The sequence below is a fragment of the Acanthisitta chloris genome, unplaced genomic scaffold (assembly GCF_000695815.1).
Source record: "Acanthisitta chloris isolate BGI_N310 unplaced genomic scaffold, ASM69581v1 scaffold11462, whole genome shotgun sequence".
NCBI classification, from domain to species: Eukaryota; Metazoa; Chordata; class Aves; order Passeriformes; family Acanthisittidae; genus Acanthisitta; species Acanthisitta chloris.
In genome coordinates, this window is record NW_008659931.1 from 44,817 (window position 1) to 59,976 (window position 15,160).

Here is a 15,160-nt window from a genome sequence, read left to right on the forward strand (position 1 = left end):
TTTATAAACCAGTCCCAGCTAATTCAACTGTATAATTCAGATGTAGAGCGAAGTAAAATAAAATAGTTTTAGGATTTAATTAATCCTTAAACCTTCAGTAGTTTGACAAGTTCCAAATTGCAATAGGTAATCTGAGAATCTGCATTCTCAAAGGCTCTGGAGACAGAGTTTCAGCTTAGAGAGATGGCAGGGGGTAGAACAGACCATTTAAAGCTAACCTAAAGCAAATAAACTCACAGCATGCAAATTAATTATTTGTGGTCATATTGAGTATATTTACCATTTCACCTGTTGTATATTGTTGAGTTTGATAAAGAGAAGGCCAAAAGCAAACAAAAATATAGATGTAATTATTGCAAAAACTCCATTATCTCTTACCTTGGCACTTCTAAGAGATGAAACTGAGGAATATAAGGACATCAACATTCAGGAAGCCTTACTTTTAAATAGTGGTAGATTATCTTTGTACACCAATGATGACTTACTGTGAACCAAGAACTTTTGGCTGCATTGTTTCTAGCTGGTATTTTAAAAGGACAGTTTTTCCTACCCAGCATAGTCTCTATGAAGGTACCATATCTTTTATTTTTCCTTTGTTAGGTTCCACCTGAGCTATTCTGTGATATATGGGTTCAGGACACTGAGTACATTCAAAATCCCTGCATTTCACTAGCTGCCTATGTGGCAATGTGCAACAAATTTAACATTTGCATAGAGTGGAGGAGCTCTGATTACTGCCGTAAGTATTCTGCATGTATGTGTACCTCCAGTGTTCAGAGACAAAATTAGCCTAACATAAGAGATACTGTAAAATACCAATGCTTCTTGACTCTTCATGTACTTTAGGAGTTGTTGTTGAGCTAGTAAATTCAAAGCAGTGTTCAAAAAGAATCAGGATCATTATAGCCACTTCACAGATCGAAAAAGTAAGCTGTGAAGAACCTTGCTCAGAAGCCTACCTATGGTTTATGAGGTATTTAAATGTAGAAGTCAAACCTTCTTGCTTGCAATGTAGCATAGTGTTCATTTCTTAGCCACTTCCCAGTGAAAAATGAAGCACATAAAACTGAAACACAACAGAACTGGCTGTGGAAAGGAGGAAGACAGAGCAAATTCTGTGGTACTTTGAACTGGTGATATCTGCTTGATGCTGCTGCAGGAAGCTGAGTCTTTGGAGGAAGGATTAGAGTAATGAAACACCTCTGAGATTAGATGGAGAGTAAGGAATAAAACCTGAGAGCTAGAGTATCCTGGCAGAAGACTTCTTCCATAGCAACTTACTAAAATGTAAGGCCAAATGGGATCTTTAGTTCGATTACAGCACCTCCTTATGCTGTCCATGATCACCTAGGAAAAGCCCCATACAGTGAGGTTGTGTGGTTTTGGTGCTGGTAGGGTTGGACTCGATGATCTTTGAGGTCTTTTCCAACCTGGTTGATTCTGTGATTCTATGACACATGATCGCCTCAAATTAAGAGAACTCACTGTACATAGAAATCATAAGTGATTTTTTTGTAAACTGATTTAAGGTGGGTACATGTGTACAAGGTTCATGCAGGCATGTCATAATGCCTTGCAAATAACAGTCATGGTGTCCTAATGCTTAAAAATAGTCCATTTTTAAAAAAATTCTACAGTTTGTGTGGATTTTACTAGCAAGTTACTGCTTAAAAGGAGATCTTAGAAAATATATCTGTAAATATATGTATTCCATCCATTGTGAAGGGCCACATCATGCATATTTTGATACTACAGTGAGCTCTGATGGTGCATGTCTAGCAAGGAAGAGCCATGAGGTCGCAGCTAGATTTTGTGGTCACCAAGTGTTGTTATGCCATAACATAAACTTTTTAAGAGCCTGAGTTGCTGTTTACAGGACTCTAACAGATATTTCCTGTGGGGCATTACGGCCCTTTTAAGTAGTGAGAACCTAAATAAAGTCAACTGCTTCTGCAAATCTTTAGTCTAAACTGAGACCTTCTTTACTTTAGAGCAGACAGTCCTTTGTAAATCTTTAAAGTCTAAACTGAAACCTCCTTTACTTTAGAGCAGACAGTCCTTTGTGACCTGGACTTTACCTCATTACTATGATTCCAAATGGTGCTGCTGTATGACTTAGGTATTGTTACACGATGAGGATTGTATATTTTTTAGTTCACATAACCATACTGTTGACATGTGTAGTTATTCTCCATTTGCTGTATTTATGCAGCTTTAAAGTCTAAACTGAAACCTCCTTTACTTTAGAGCAGACAGTCCTTTGTGACCTGGACTTTACCTCATTACTATGATTCCAAATGGTGCTGCTGTATGACTTAGGTATTGTTACACGATGAGGATTGTATATTTTTTAGTTCACATAACCATACTGTTGACATGTGTAGTTATTCTCCATTTGCTGTATTTATGCAGCTTTAATCACTGTTTTGAACCAATGAAAGATCATGTTTATTTTACAACAGCAAAAGTTAAATCCAAAAGAGAAACTGTTTTGGTCTATTCCTGCATGCTCCAATAACATGCCAATGAATTGACATTGGGATTATAATGAATGTTAAATTCAACTGTGCCCTTTGACTTAAAAATAATACAGGTGCACATGCACACACAAATAATTAATGTGGCTATCGAATAGGTAATGAACTAATCCCATTATTATTCCACATAAAACATTGTTGAATTTGCCTTTACGCATATTTTCTTTTAATTGACAAAGCTTTGCCCTTTAGTAATCATTGCAATTTTTTTAGCCACTGCAAAGTATTCAGAATGGTTCAGAACACTCTATTACTGATCTGTGTAGGATTTGCAAATGGTTTTGAAGTTTGAATTATTTTCTGTCAACACTGTTGCATGGTTTGATAAATCTATTGCCAAAATGCAAATTGAAGCCTGGTGAAAACATTACTACAAGAAGAAGGGAAATAAAAGTGCTTGCAAATTCCTTTAGTTTGAATTTGCCATGTTGAAGGTAACTGGTCTGTATTGGTGTTTCAGGTTCGTAGACATGACTCAATTAGCAAGCGCAGGAAGTTGACAAGAAGGCAATAATGTCTTCTCTTGGGTATTACCTGATGTGATTGCAACTTCAGAATGTGTGATTTGTTCATTTCCTTCTCAGCCTTCTCCTGCTCTGAAAACTTCTCCTATCAGCCTTGTATAGCTGCCTGTGAGGTTCCAGATAGCTGTCAGAACAAGGAGGTTGCTTCTCTGGACTCAGACTCCTGCTCAGTGCTGACAGAAGGCTGTGTCTGTGCTGGAGGGACCATCCTTCACCGAACTCATACTGCAGTCTGTATCCCTGAAGAAAAATGTGGTATATTTGGATGTGATTTTCTTCTTTATTATCTGCAAGTTGGTGGTCATTATTAATAAATTGAGTTCTGACTCAGTGTTTTGTGGGTTCTGCATATGCCATTCAGTTGAGGATTCAAAATATTCAGAAAACATTAACTGTACAGGTGAGAAAGCAGAGAATGTCCTTGTGACATACAGGTTTGCTGACCTTCTCAGCTGGAGGGTGCTCTTCAAACTGGAAGTCTATGCTTATGTTTCTGCATTCTAGTATTCCAAGTATGTTAGTCTTGGCCTCCTTTTCACCTAAGCCCTTTACCAAAGGTCCAGCCTTTCAATACAAAAAATGGCATTCAAAATTTGGAGCAGCAGTTAATTACACATTTTGAATAATACATGTGTATGCCTTATGTTCTTGCTGATAGCATTCATGTTTGTTTCATTACAATTCTGTCTCAGCACACCAAATAGTGGACTAATTCTTATCCATGAAAACACAAACATTAAAGATGCAGTTTATGATGAATCAGACCACATAAAACACTAAATTAATAACAGTTCTCCCATGTGTGAAATAGAAAAGTAACTTCAGATCATTGCTTTAAAAACAAAGGATTGGATTGGGATTTTAAGTGACTGGCCTTGCAGTAGAGGCACAAAACAGAGTGGAGACTTGGATATTCTGGAGGGTCTTGAAGTTCTTGCTTTCCTGTACAAACTCCATCTCAGACTGTGTCCTCTTTCACTTCTTTTGTGGGGTGATAGAGATAGATGAAGACTCCAAAATTCTGAGATGTTTGTGCTTCACAGACCCACACCTGGCATGGAAGAAAATGGTGGTCAAATTAGAAGTAAAAAAAGGAATTATTTTTTTTTCTGTTGTCCTGATCTAGCTTGTACAGACAGCTCAGGAACACCTCATGCAGTGGGTGAGATCTGGAAAACGTCTTTGAGTGGATGCTGTATGCAAAAATGTGTTGACAGTGAGACCATTATTCCAGTGGAGTACAACTGCTCAGATAGCCACGATTTAGACTGCCAGAGATTTGCAGAAGTGCCATTGCTTGTTCCTGGTGATCAGACCTGTTGTCCTCAGAAGATCTGTAGTAAGTATTCCTTAATGATTATGAATACTGCCTGCTGAAATATGCAGATATCCTTTCTCTGTGGTTTGTTTTCCTGTTACATGAGCCTCTTTTGAAATGAATGGATATTACTTGGGTTTGAATTTACTGATTATGTAGAAGACTGTAGGAACTTTTTACTATTTGGCTCAATATCCAGTAGGTTTGGAGGGAGAGGGAGAGGGATGGGATGAAGGTTACAGGGACTGAAATAGCACAGCATTTATTTGGATATGAATTGTATTTCTGTCAGGTGTTTTGTTTTTAATGTCCAAATGCAAATACATTGTATAAATAATTCTGGCAAGAAAAGGATCCAATGTTTGTTTATCTAATTTACAAAATGAGCAGTAGAAAAATTATAGAAAAGCTTTTTTCTTTTAATCCTTTCTTAGCTTAGAAAGTCCATCTTCAAAAAGAAATTGCAAGCAATTTGCATGTGTTGACCACCTGGTATGATATTGCAATGAGTTTTCCACAGGAGTATCTTTTAACTTCACACAAGGACTTAGCTCTAATTTAACTTTGCCTCCTTAGACAGTGTTGCAAATGACAGACACTTCTGCAGGTTGCCATGGCATTTTTTGCTTGTTTATTGTGGATTTTGTATGTATGTTGTTATTTGGAGACTTGGGGTATGGAGCTGCAAGTACTGCTTGCCACTGCTCTATTTGACTTACAAATGCATAGTATAGAAGGTGGTTGGTTATTTTGTTTCCTTTTTATGTAACAGGTTGTAATCAGAGTCTCTGTGAAACCCTAATCCCTGAGTGTAATGCCTTGGAAAAGTTGGTCACTTACTACAGTGAAGAATCCTGTTGTCCCAGCTATGTTTGTGGTAGGTTTCTTCTGAAAAGGTAAAAAAAAAGTCACTGTAAAAGACATTCAGTAAACCAAACAGACCAACTTAGGTGCCAAAAGGTAGTTAATGTAGATACCATTATTAGTATGGCCATTTACAAAACTCACTTCCATCTGAAAGCTCAGGATTGGTCTGTGCCTCAGTTTGAGCAGATATGTTTAATGATCAAGCAAAAATGTGTCTTTGCTCCTATGTGATACAAGGTAAAAGTTTTTCTAAAGCAACCTGTAGTATTCCTCTGTTCTGCACTGCCTTTCTTAGGCCTATAGCATAACAAAGGAGGAATGTTAAGCTTTGTATATATACATCTGCTGTACTTTTTTCAGAATGTGATCCAGAAAAGTGTGAGCCAATGGAGCAGATGCCAACCTGTCAAGATGATCAGACTCTAATTGCTGCTCGGGTGGAGAGTACCTGCTGCATTTCCTATATATGTGGTACAGTAGCCTGACTGGTTGAGACTATAAGTGTGGTTTTTGCATATGCAATGATGTCTATTATTACACTGCCAATTAAAGCTCCTTGTACTTCCTCTAGCTCTCCCAACATAGTAAGCCTTGAAAGTGGTTAATACAATTGGGCATTCATTTTACAAACATGAGGAGTGGCAACAACCATCAGGAGTCACAGGACACCTTTGTGTAACTAAGTAGTATTCCTGGGTTGTGTAGAGGAGTGGTGGTGGTGTCCATGAGTGAGGGAATTCAGAGCCTTTGAGAGACTGTTCACTTACAGCGTATGAATCAGCTGCATGAACATTTTAGCCGAAAGAAGACTAAAGTTATATATGCATTTCCTTGCTGTTTCCTGCTGTATCAGCTATGACCCATCTTAATTGATGACAAATATCCCATATAGGAGTATTATGCAAATTTGTTCATTTATTTTGGAGTTAGGCTTTTAGTGACTGAATTCCATAATAAAATTGCACCTTTGACATTAGTATAGGAGGTTCAGTCATACCATACAGTTGTTTTCTGTATGATAATAATGAGGTCCTATTGAGTTTACTTTATTTCTTAACAGATATCTGTGAATCAAAGGCCCAGTCATCTTGATTAGCACTTCCATGTGCAAAAATGTGACCATTAATGGAGCAATAAACTACACTTCTGTTATTTACAGTAATCAGGGGATTACTTTGATCATAGGATAGCAATGTGCTGTTTGGCTCTTCTCACTGTCTGCAGAGCACCCTTCTGATTCTTTGTTGATATAATGAGTCTTTTGCACTGTACATATCAAAAAGTACTGTTGTGGTTTTCTTGCGTGTTCAAGTGGGAGGATGACGCTGGGACCACAGGAGATACACTTTATTGGGGATCAAAGACTCCTGAAAACAATTGTGTGACTTGGTAGGAAGGAAAACTTAGCAAAAAAATTTTTTTAGAGAAATGCAAAGAACATTGTTTGCTCACAAATAATATATTCATTCTTAATAGCAAGAGACAAAGAGAAGACAAGCTGCACTGAAAATTAGCCTCTTGTATAGGGACTATAAGTAATGAATGCAGAGTACCTCTATTCTCTTTCATATGCATCTGTGGCAAGCTTATGGGCATGTTTTCTAGGCAGTAGTAAAATTTCTTCCTATGTTTTAGATGTAAATAATTGTTTTCTCCAGCTTGTGGGGCTTGCTCGGATCAAATACCCAAATGTCAAGAAGGAGAAGTTCTTATTGTGGATGGCAACACTACAGAGAGGTGTTGTCCTACGTACCAGTGTAGTAAGTTTGACCTAATATTTTTGTTCAGTGCCCAATATGGTGGATTGGAGACATAGCTCCACCTGTGTATACAAGCAAGTTATCATGTGTTTTGCTTTCAAAACTTTGTGTGCATAAAGCATTATCTGAACATCTGTATCATGGAGACATGAATAATTTCAGACCCCAAATTCTGGATATTTAAGAATTATATCAGTATTTTTATTGGACTCCATGCTACCATCGCCTGATAACTAGTAATTAAATTTCTATTACTAGTCTTTTCAAGTAAAATGTTTTCTAAAGGTATTTATTGTAAGCAATTTGCTGTATCTTGATTCATATTTTCATTCATCAAAACATGACAACCTTGTCCTTATTGGATTTCTTTTTCTTTGATTTTAGTTTGTGAAATACATCGTTGTCCTGAATTCAAATGTATGCTAGGCATGTCTTTGGTGGAGGTGTGGAGCCCAGAGAAGTGCTGCCCCTTTCGGACATGTGGTAAAATCACTGATTTTCATTATAGTTGCCTTAGATAATAAGATACTGACAAGAACTTTGGCCTGTTGGATTCGAGTCTGGTTTGAGACAGCTACACCATCGTGATCTGCTCAAGAACAAATATAGAAAAGTCATTTCATGGCAGAGAACTTCCTAATCTCTCCCTTCTGCTTTTTCTTTCTTCACAAGGGTAGATAGCATGCTGTAGAATTTGCCTGTCCAAACAGGGTGATTTATAATCTTAAAAATTTTTAAGAGTTAGTGTGTTGTGTTTGCATGGCAACATTTTGGTGGGAGTGGGGGCTACATGAGTGGCTTCTGTAAGAAGCTGCTAGAAGTTTTCCCCATGTTCAATAGAGGCAATAACAGCTCGTTCCAAGAAGGACCTGCTGCTGGCCAAGGCTGAGCCCATCAGCAGTGGTGGTAGCACCTCTGGGATAATGCACTTAAGGAGGGGGAAAAGTTGCTGCAATGGCAGTAATTGCAGACTAAGAGAAGGGTGTGAAAATGTGAGAGAAACAGCCCTGCAGACACCAAGGTCAGCTCAAAAAGATGGGGAGGAGGTGCTGGTGCTGGAGGTGCAGGTGCTGGAGCAGAGATTCCCCTGGAGCCCATGGGGAAGCACACTGTGTCCCTGCAGCCCATCGAGGTCTGGGGGGAGCACCCTGTGGAGGACCCCACACCAGGGCAGATGGATGCCCAAAGGAGTTTGTAACCCTGTGGGAAGTCCACACTGCAGCAGGGTCCTGGCAGGACCTGTGGCCCCATGGAAAGAGGAGCCCATGTTGGAGCAGGTTTGCTGGAAGGACTTGTGGACCCCATGAGGGATTCATGCTGGAGTAATCTGTTGCTGAAGGACTGTACCCCATGGAAGGGATCCATGCTGGAGCAGTTTGTGAAGAACCATAGCCCATCAGAAGGACTCATGTTAGAGAGGTTCATAGAGAAATCTCTCTCATGGGAGGGACCCCATGGTGAAGTAGGGGAAGAGAGTAATGAGTCTTCCCCCTAAGGAGGAAGTAACAGGAGTTAACATGTGATAAACTGACCACAACCTCCATTCCCCATCTCTCTGTGCTGCTGGCTGGGAGGAGGTAGAGGAAATGAAGAATAAAGTTAAGCACAGGAAGTAGGAAGGATGGTTGGAAAGTGTTTTTAAAAATCGGGTTTGTTTCTCATTGTCCTATTCTGATTATTTAGTTGGTAATAAATTCAGTTCATTTCCCCAAGCTGAGTCAGTTTTGCCTGTGATGTAATCAGTGAGTGCTCTCTCCCTGCCCTTATCTTGACCCATGAGCTCTCCGATATATTTTTTCTCCCCTGTCCATTTGAGGAGAGGAGTCATAGAACAGCTTTGGTGGGCACCTGGCATCTGGCCAGGGTCAACCCAACACAGTTAGTAAATTATTATTGTCTATTAAAAAAAGAGAAATTAGCTTCACAGGTCAGGAATTTGCCAGATTACAAAGACTGTAGTATATATGTCATACATCTCTTTGCGATATCTTAAACACAATTCTCCATTGCTTAATATAGATTGGAATGGTTGTCACCACTGCAAGGGGACCAGTGGCAAGAATGACCATCATTTTTTTTACTGCGTTCAGGTGAACTGCTGTTGGTACCCTGCTGTCAATTGTTGTAATAAGTAAAGTTGGTCAGAAGAGTTGATACCAGTTTTCAGAATGGAATAGGAATCAAACATGAGTATGAGCTCCCCAGATGGGTATATTTTAAAAACCACAAGAACTTAATCTCTATTCTCTCTGATGCTCTAAGCAAAAGGCATATAACTTTCTAAACTACTGTTTCTGTTGTTGGTTTGTTTTTTTGTTTTTTTTTAGAATGTGCATGTGAAACAATACCCAAGCCTCAGTGCAAACTGGTATGAAATTTATCTTCTTTGTCAGTACTCTTTTATTAATTTTTGAATAAATCTCTTTATCAGCATCTTACTAATAATTTTCTCAGTGAAATATAAAAAGCCATATCATTGTTTGGTCTTTAAAATTGCTTTAGGAATTTTTAGGAAGCCACTTAAGTCCAAATACCTTGCAGAATAACATGGCTGTATTGCATGGATATTTCTGGAAGTTTTTTGCTACCATATCTTGCCCTAGAGTACAGGTAGAATGGAACTGCCTTCATACACACAAGGATAAAATTCTTGTTTTAAAGTGTTAGAATTAAATGCTTTAAAGCATCAGTGTTTTGTTAATATTATTTATTGTAGTGAATATGCTTATATAGCTCATGCACTTAGACTGCTGACTGAGAAGAACCTTTAAATTGTATTTTATTGTGACTTGTTCTGCATTGCAGAAGTGTTCATTAGCATTCCTGGGTTAGGTTCTCAATCAGGACTGAGTATGCTTTGATTTTGCTTGTCACTATTTTATCCAGACATTAATATTGCAATGGGAATAATTTATAAAAACTATAATTTGTAGTCCTAGGAAAGAATTGTAAAGAGTCCTCATTTTTTATAAGGAAAGATTCAAAATGTTTTGTAAAGTGAGATGGTTGTTAGTACTTTCATTTAGTATATGAAGAAAATTGGACAAAAGAAACCAGGACCTGCAGAAAACTTGTAGACTATGCCTATGTAGAAACAATAAAAGGCAAAATTAAAAAGTTTATCTGTGCTATTGTGATAATTTTTACATCCATTAACTTATTGTATGAAAGAGTACTCTCCACATTGTGTGGAGATTTTTGTCCAAAGGCATTTCATTGTTGGCCTGCCTAAGTCTTTTCTGTCCTAAATATCTGCTGTACTGAATGTAAAAATTTCCTGTTTGATTATGATTACTAAATTCAGTGTCCCTGTGGGTGCTGAAAGTGGATTTAGAATAGGTTTCTATGGGCAAGAGATACTGCTACACAAAATCTGAAGGAAAGTTGTTTAAAAGAAAAATATCATACAGATGAGAAAACAGACATTTCAATTTTTTTTCTGCTTTTATACTTTTAGGGGCAGAAACTTGAGATAGATGAACAGTTTCAGAACAGTACTGAAAATATCTGTAACTGTGTTAAGTACAAGTGTGGTAAGTCAGAAAATAATTTAATTCAAAGAAATACCCTTTCAAGTGCGAAGGTAAATTAAGAATGAAAGGTTGGATGTTCATGTTGAATATGGCACTGAGGAGGAAAGAATCAACTGACATAATTCACAAATAGTGTAAGAAAAGGGAAGAAACAGGATCCCCTCACTAAATATTTGGTTGATTATGACCTATCCTTGTATTCTTAGTTCCTGCAGCTAATGGAATATTATATACTTGTTTAGATTCGTGCACGATCATATATGTGTATATATATATAAATAATTTGGTAATTTTCATGAAACATTAGACTACTATTAACAGTTTGTATTTGAAAATGAGGCCTGTAGCTCTTAAAGAGGTAGAGTAGGTTTTCCATTCCCATTTTACTGGTTGAAATATTTTTAAGGGAGTTTTGATACCAAGCTGCTAGTCCTGACCATGCTGTTTGTTTTCTCTTGTAGTGAGGGACAAAGTTTGCCTGAGTAATGAGAGAGGTGTTCTGCTCCCTGGACAGAGAATCGTGGAACACAGCACAGATGGCATTTGCCATATTTCTTATTGTACAGATGTGATTGATCCCTCCACTAAATACTACCAAATAAACACATCTTCGATAGACTGTGCTGTCAAGTGCAAAGCTGTAAGATATCCAGAAATTCAAACAAGTGTACATGGTGGTCTTAATTACGTTTTGGTGGGGTTTGTTGAGTAGATTACAGTCATTGGAACAAGATGGAAAGAGTAACTATGAGGTCTCCCTCTGATGATGTGCTACCTTACTTCCCATAGAAGTTTATAACACTCTCACTCCCTTCACTATTTTCTCCCCCTTGTAAATCTTATACAAACTAATGTATATAGCAACTACCTCCTTGGGTTAATAGCAGACTGCCTCCTTGCATCCCTGTAGAATTTAGCTGCATTGTGCACAAACTGGTATAAATTCCTGGCAGACATTAGCTCAATAAGAATCAGGAAGACAATAATTATATGTGGAAGAAGAATTCTAAATGTGGTAAAAATAAGCAAATGTTACATTGTCTTTTTACAAAGTATGATGCATTGCCGCAGTAATATTATATAGATTAATTTTTTCTCATTACATACTTCAATGATGTCTAATGTGTTAAAAGTCAAAATTTCAGTGGTTCTTCAAGTAAGCTGTTACATTAGAAAGTTGTAAAAAGACCAGTTCATTTTTTTCAGAGTTGGAACTTCTCCCCATTTACTTCAATTAAGATCAAAGGTATTTTATGACTTCATGAATGTACAGTGTGCCAAGTGTAAGTTATGTGTTTTTGGAAGTTATTTTTAAAATGTCCCTAAAATCAGGTACCTGAAAAAAATCTGCCATTACAGTAGTAAAATTTCAAGCTGCAAGGTGGTCTAACACCAGGAATAATCTATTTGATTTTGGCAGAACCAAGTCTATCAGCCTCCAAAAGATTTAACAACTTGCTGTGGTAGCTGCAAGAACTTGTCTTGTCTCCACACTTTCAGCAATGGTACAGTTGGCAATTTTAAGGTAAGTTTATATATGTTTTAGCCTCTCAAAATATTTAGAAGTAAACAAAATAATTATTACTGTATACATATTGCCGTATAAAATATGCAAAAAAAGAGCTTTATTTGGCCCAATTTAGGAACAGTTTTGCATGATTTCTTTTTTGGAGACTCAACCATACAGCTGTTCACAAAAGTTATGCAATTTTGATATTTTTCAGAGAATTTATATATCAGAGAATTATTATGAACTCAACTATTTTAGAACCTGCTTAACATTACATAGAATCATAGAATCATCAATATTGGAGGAGACCTCTAATATTATCAAGTCCAACCACTAACCTGCCACTGCTGTAACCCCTAAACCCTGAACCATATCCTCCAGAGCCAGATCCAGACGCCTCTAAGAGGCACGTCCACAGATGGTAGTTGTAGAGAGCCATGAGGTCACCCCTGAGCCTCTTCTCAAAGCTAAACAAGCTCAACTCCCTCAGACCTTCCTCATACAGTATGTTTTCCAGACCTTTTCTGAGCCTTGTTGCCCTTGGCAGGACTCACTCCAGCACCTCAGTGTCCTCTTTAAAGTGAGTTGCCCAAAACTGAACACAGCACTCGAGGTGTGACTTCACCAGTGCCGAGCCCAGGGGGATGATCACTGCCCTAGTCCTGCTGCCACACTGTTCCTGATCCAGGCCAAGATGCCATTGGCCTTCTTGGCCACCTGTGCACTCTGTTGGCTCATATTGAGCTGCTGTCACCAGCACTGCAAAGTCCCTTTCTGATGAACAACACTCAAGCCACTCCTTCCCCAGCCTGTAGCTACATGGGGTTGTTGTGTCCCAAGTGCAGGACCAGCACTGAGCCTTATTGAACCTCATGCTGTTGTCCTCAGTCCACTGATCGAGTCCATTCAGATCTCTCTGTAGAGCTTTCCTACACTCCCACCCAACTTAGTGTCTTCTTTAAATTTACTGAGAGCACACATATATTTGATGGACTTTCAAATTCAGTACTTAAACAGAACTTTAACATGCATCTAAATTATATTTTGGTCTAAGTATTACTGTTCAGTATTCAAGCAAGATCAAATCCAATGGAATTATTTTATAGATACTTGGAATGCTTCACTGAGTTGCTAAGTTTCTGTTTTACAATTTTTGACAGCCTGGTGCTGTTTGGATTTCAAACTGCATCAGATATGAATGCACTAACACAGCAGTAGGACCAGTTCTGGTTTCCTCTTCAGTTGGCTGCCCACCCTTCAATGAAACCGAGTGCGTGAAGGTCAGTGTACATACTGTTTGCATTCCAGCTCTGATTGATGTTTGCGTGGAAAGACTAACACTGACAAAAGATGGCTTTATCTCAAGAAAGGATAAATTATAAATTCTTTCAGTGTCTGAATTTTGCAATGTGCCACCAGACTGCTAAGTTAAACAGCTGGAGACACCTCTTCTTATTATTAGATTTTTTTAAATAGAGGTTTGTAATATCAAACTAGTCTTCATACAGCAGTCTGAACTTGGGTGCTTTTCTGGGCTGGACTTCTTTCTAACAGATTTTACGGATGTGGCAATTTGATTCAGCACTATGGTCAAAAACACTGAAGAAAAGGAAAGGTGGTCTGAATATCAGTAACATCTTTTCTACAGTGACACATGAGGTTTCATGGACTAGTTTTGAAGCAAGAAGAAAAGTTCTATTTAAATTTGCAAAATGAGATTAAGACTAAGTGCCAGGAAATTTAGGCAAGGAGCAATCTCATATTACTCTCTGTAATTCTACATTTACATGTGGATAGAAAAATACTTTCCTTGACAAATGATGGTACACAAGCAGGGAACAGTCTGAGGGAACTGGGTGGCTATAGTTCTTCCTTGCAGATAACAATGGGTTGGTTCTTCAGGGAGAATCTCAGTTATGTAGCTGGTGAAAGGATTTTTGCTGTTCCAGGCAAACTAAAAAGTTAAGGTAGAGGGATAGATTACCATGGCTTGAGATACTGAGGTGGACATCAAAAACTGAACTCAATGTTCAATGTAATCCTGAGAAAGCTTTTAAAAAAAACTGCAGTTATTCTTTCCACAGTACTCTGTAGAGTGCTTCATGCTGCAGCACTGCAGCCAGCCATGAATCTCCACTATGGGGAGTGGGTGGCTTCCCATTCAGATAAGATGTCTTCCTGCTTTGAATTCAGATTCAGGTTGTGTGTCATTGTTAATATGGCCTCTACAAGAAGCCAACGCTTTACTCTAAGTAAGACATGGTGGAGTGAGACTTAACACACTCAAGTCCCTCTCCAAATGTGGGAACTGTTGTGATAGCTGGTGATGTATAGTGACATTCAGTGACAACCATTTGTGCTAAAATAGTCAAGTTAGATCATTTACAGCCAAACCTTCATCCATTCACGAGTGCTGCATTTGGCAGAATAATGGTGCAGAGCTTTATCTGGAAGATATTTCTAATAGTGCAGGTATATGGGAATGAATGTTTGAAAAAAATCAAATTTTTTCCTCTTTATTTCTCTGTTGATCAGGTTGGAGGCTATGTTGTGCCGTTCTTAGACGGATGCTGCAAAACATGTAAGTGATTAATGATACTTGCTGCCTCACGGGTCTGTTGTTACCTTAGAAATAAGGTGGATTCTTTCCTGCATAAAAGCTTGATTCACTTGTCTTGAAGGCTCAGTTGTACTCATGTGAATAACACTGAAACTAGTGGAGTTAAATCAAAAGAAAGTGCTTTAACATTGAAGTGTTTACTCCACCGATAGTGATTGTGGCTGGAAAAATGACTAAAATTCCTACCTTGACAATTTTGTTGTTCTTGTGTAAAACTCCTCAAAACATTAGTTCCTGCATTTAGTATATTAAAAGGTACTGTGTTTTAGAGGACACCTTAAAGCATGCGTCATCCACATTAGTATCTTCATATTTGGTAAAAATTTATATTGGTCTGTGCAGTTTGTAAGTTAATGTTGTAAATAATGGACAGACTGTAACATAGTCTTAGGTTCCATCAACAGACATAGTTCAGAATCTGTCAGGCAATATCTTTTAAAAGATTTTACAATTAAGAAGTCCCCCCTTATTTATTACTTATACATGGTTTT

At 38.0% G+C, this 15,160-nt stretch overlaps 1 protein-coding gene across 1 annotated transcript in view; it reads left to right on the plus strand.

Annotated features, from left to right (window-relative positions):
- LOC103797394 (otogelin-like) overlaps positions 1-14,638 on the plus strand; it is a gene marked incomplete at its 5' end in the record, with an annotated part of 52,330 nt that extends 37,692 nt beyond the window's left edge. The window contains 13 exons of the mRNA XM_009069611.1: positions 601-739; positions 3,122-3,316; positions 4,188-4,400; positions 5,152-5,256; positions 5,607-5,717; positions 6,905-7,006; positions 7,391-7,489; positions 9,334-9,374; positions 10,464-10,539; positions 11,001-11,179; positions 11,960-12,064; positions 13,210-13,329; positions 14,585-14,638. Of these exons, the coding sequence (XP_009067859.1) occupies positions 601-739; positions 3,122-3,316; positions 4,188-4,400; positions 5,152-5,256; positions 5,607-5,717; positions 6,905-7,006; positions 7,391-7,489; positions 9,334-9,374; positions 10,464-10,539; positions 11,001-11,179; positions 11,960-12,064; positions 13,210-13,329; positions 14,585-14,638 (1,539 nt within the window). The remainder of the gene's footprint in view (positions 1-600; positions 740-3,121; positions 3,317-4,187; positions 4,401-5,151; positions 5,257-5,606; positions 5,718-6,904; positions 7,007-7,390; positions 7,490-9,333; positions 9,375-10,463; positions 10,540-11,000; positions 11,180-11,959; positions 12,065-13,209; positions 13,330-14,584) is intronic.
- Between the last annotated feature and the right edge of the window lie 522 nt (positions 14,639-15,160).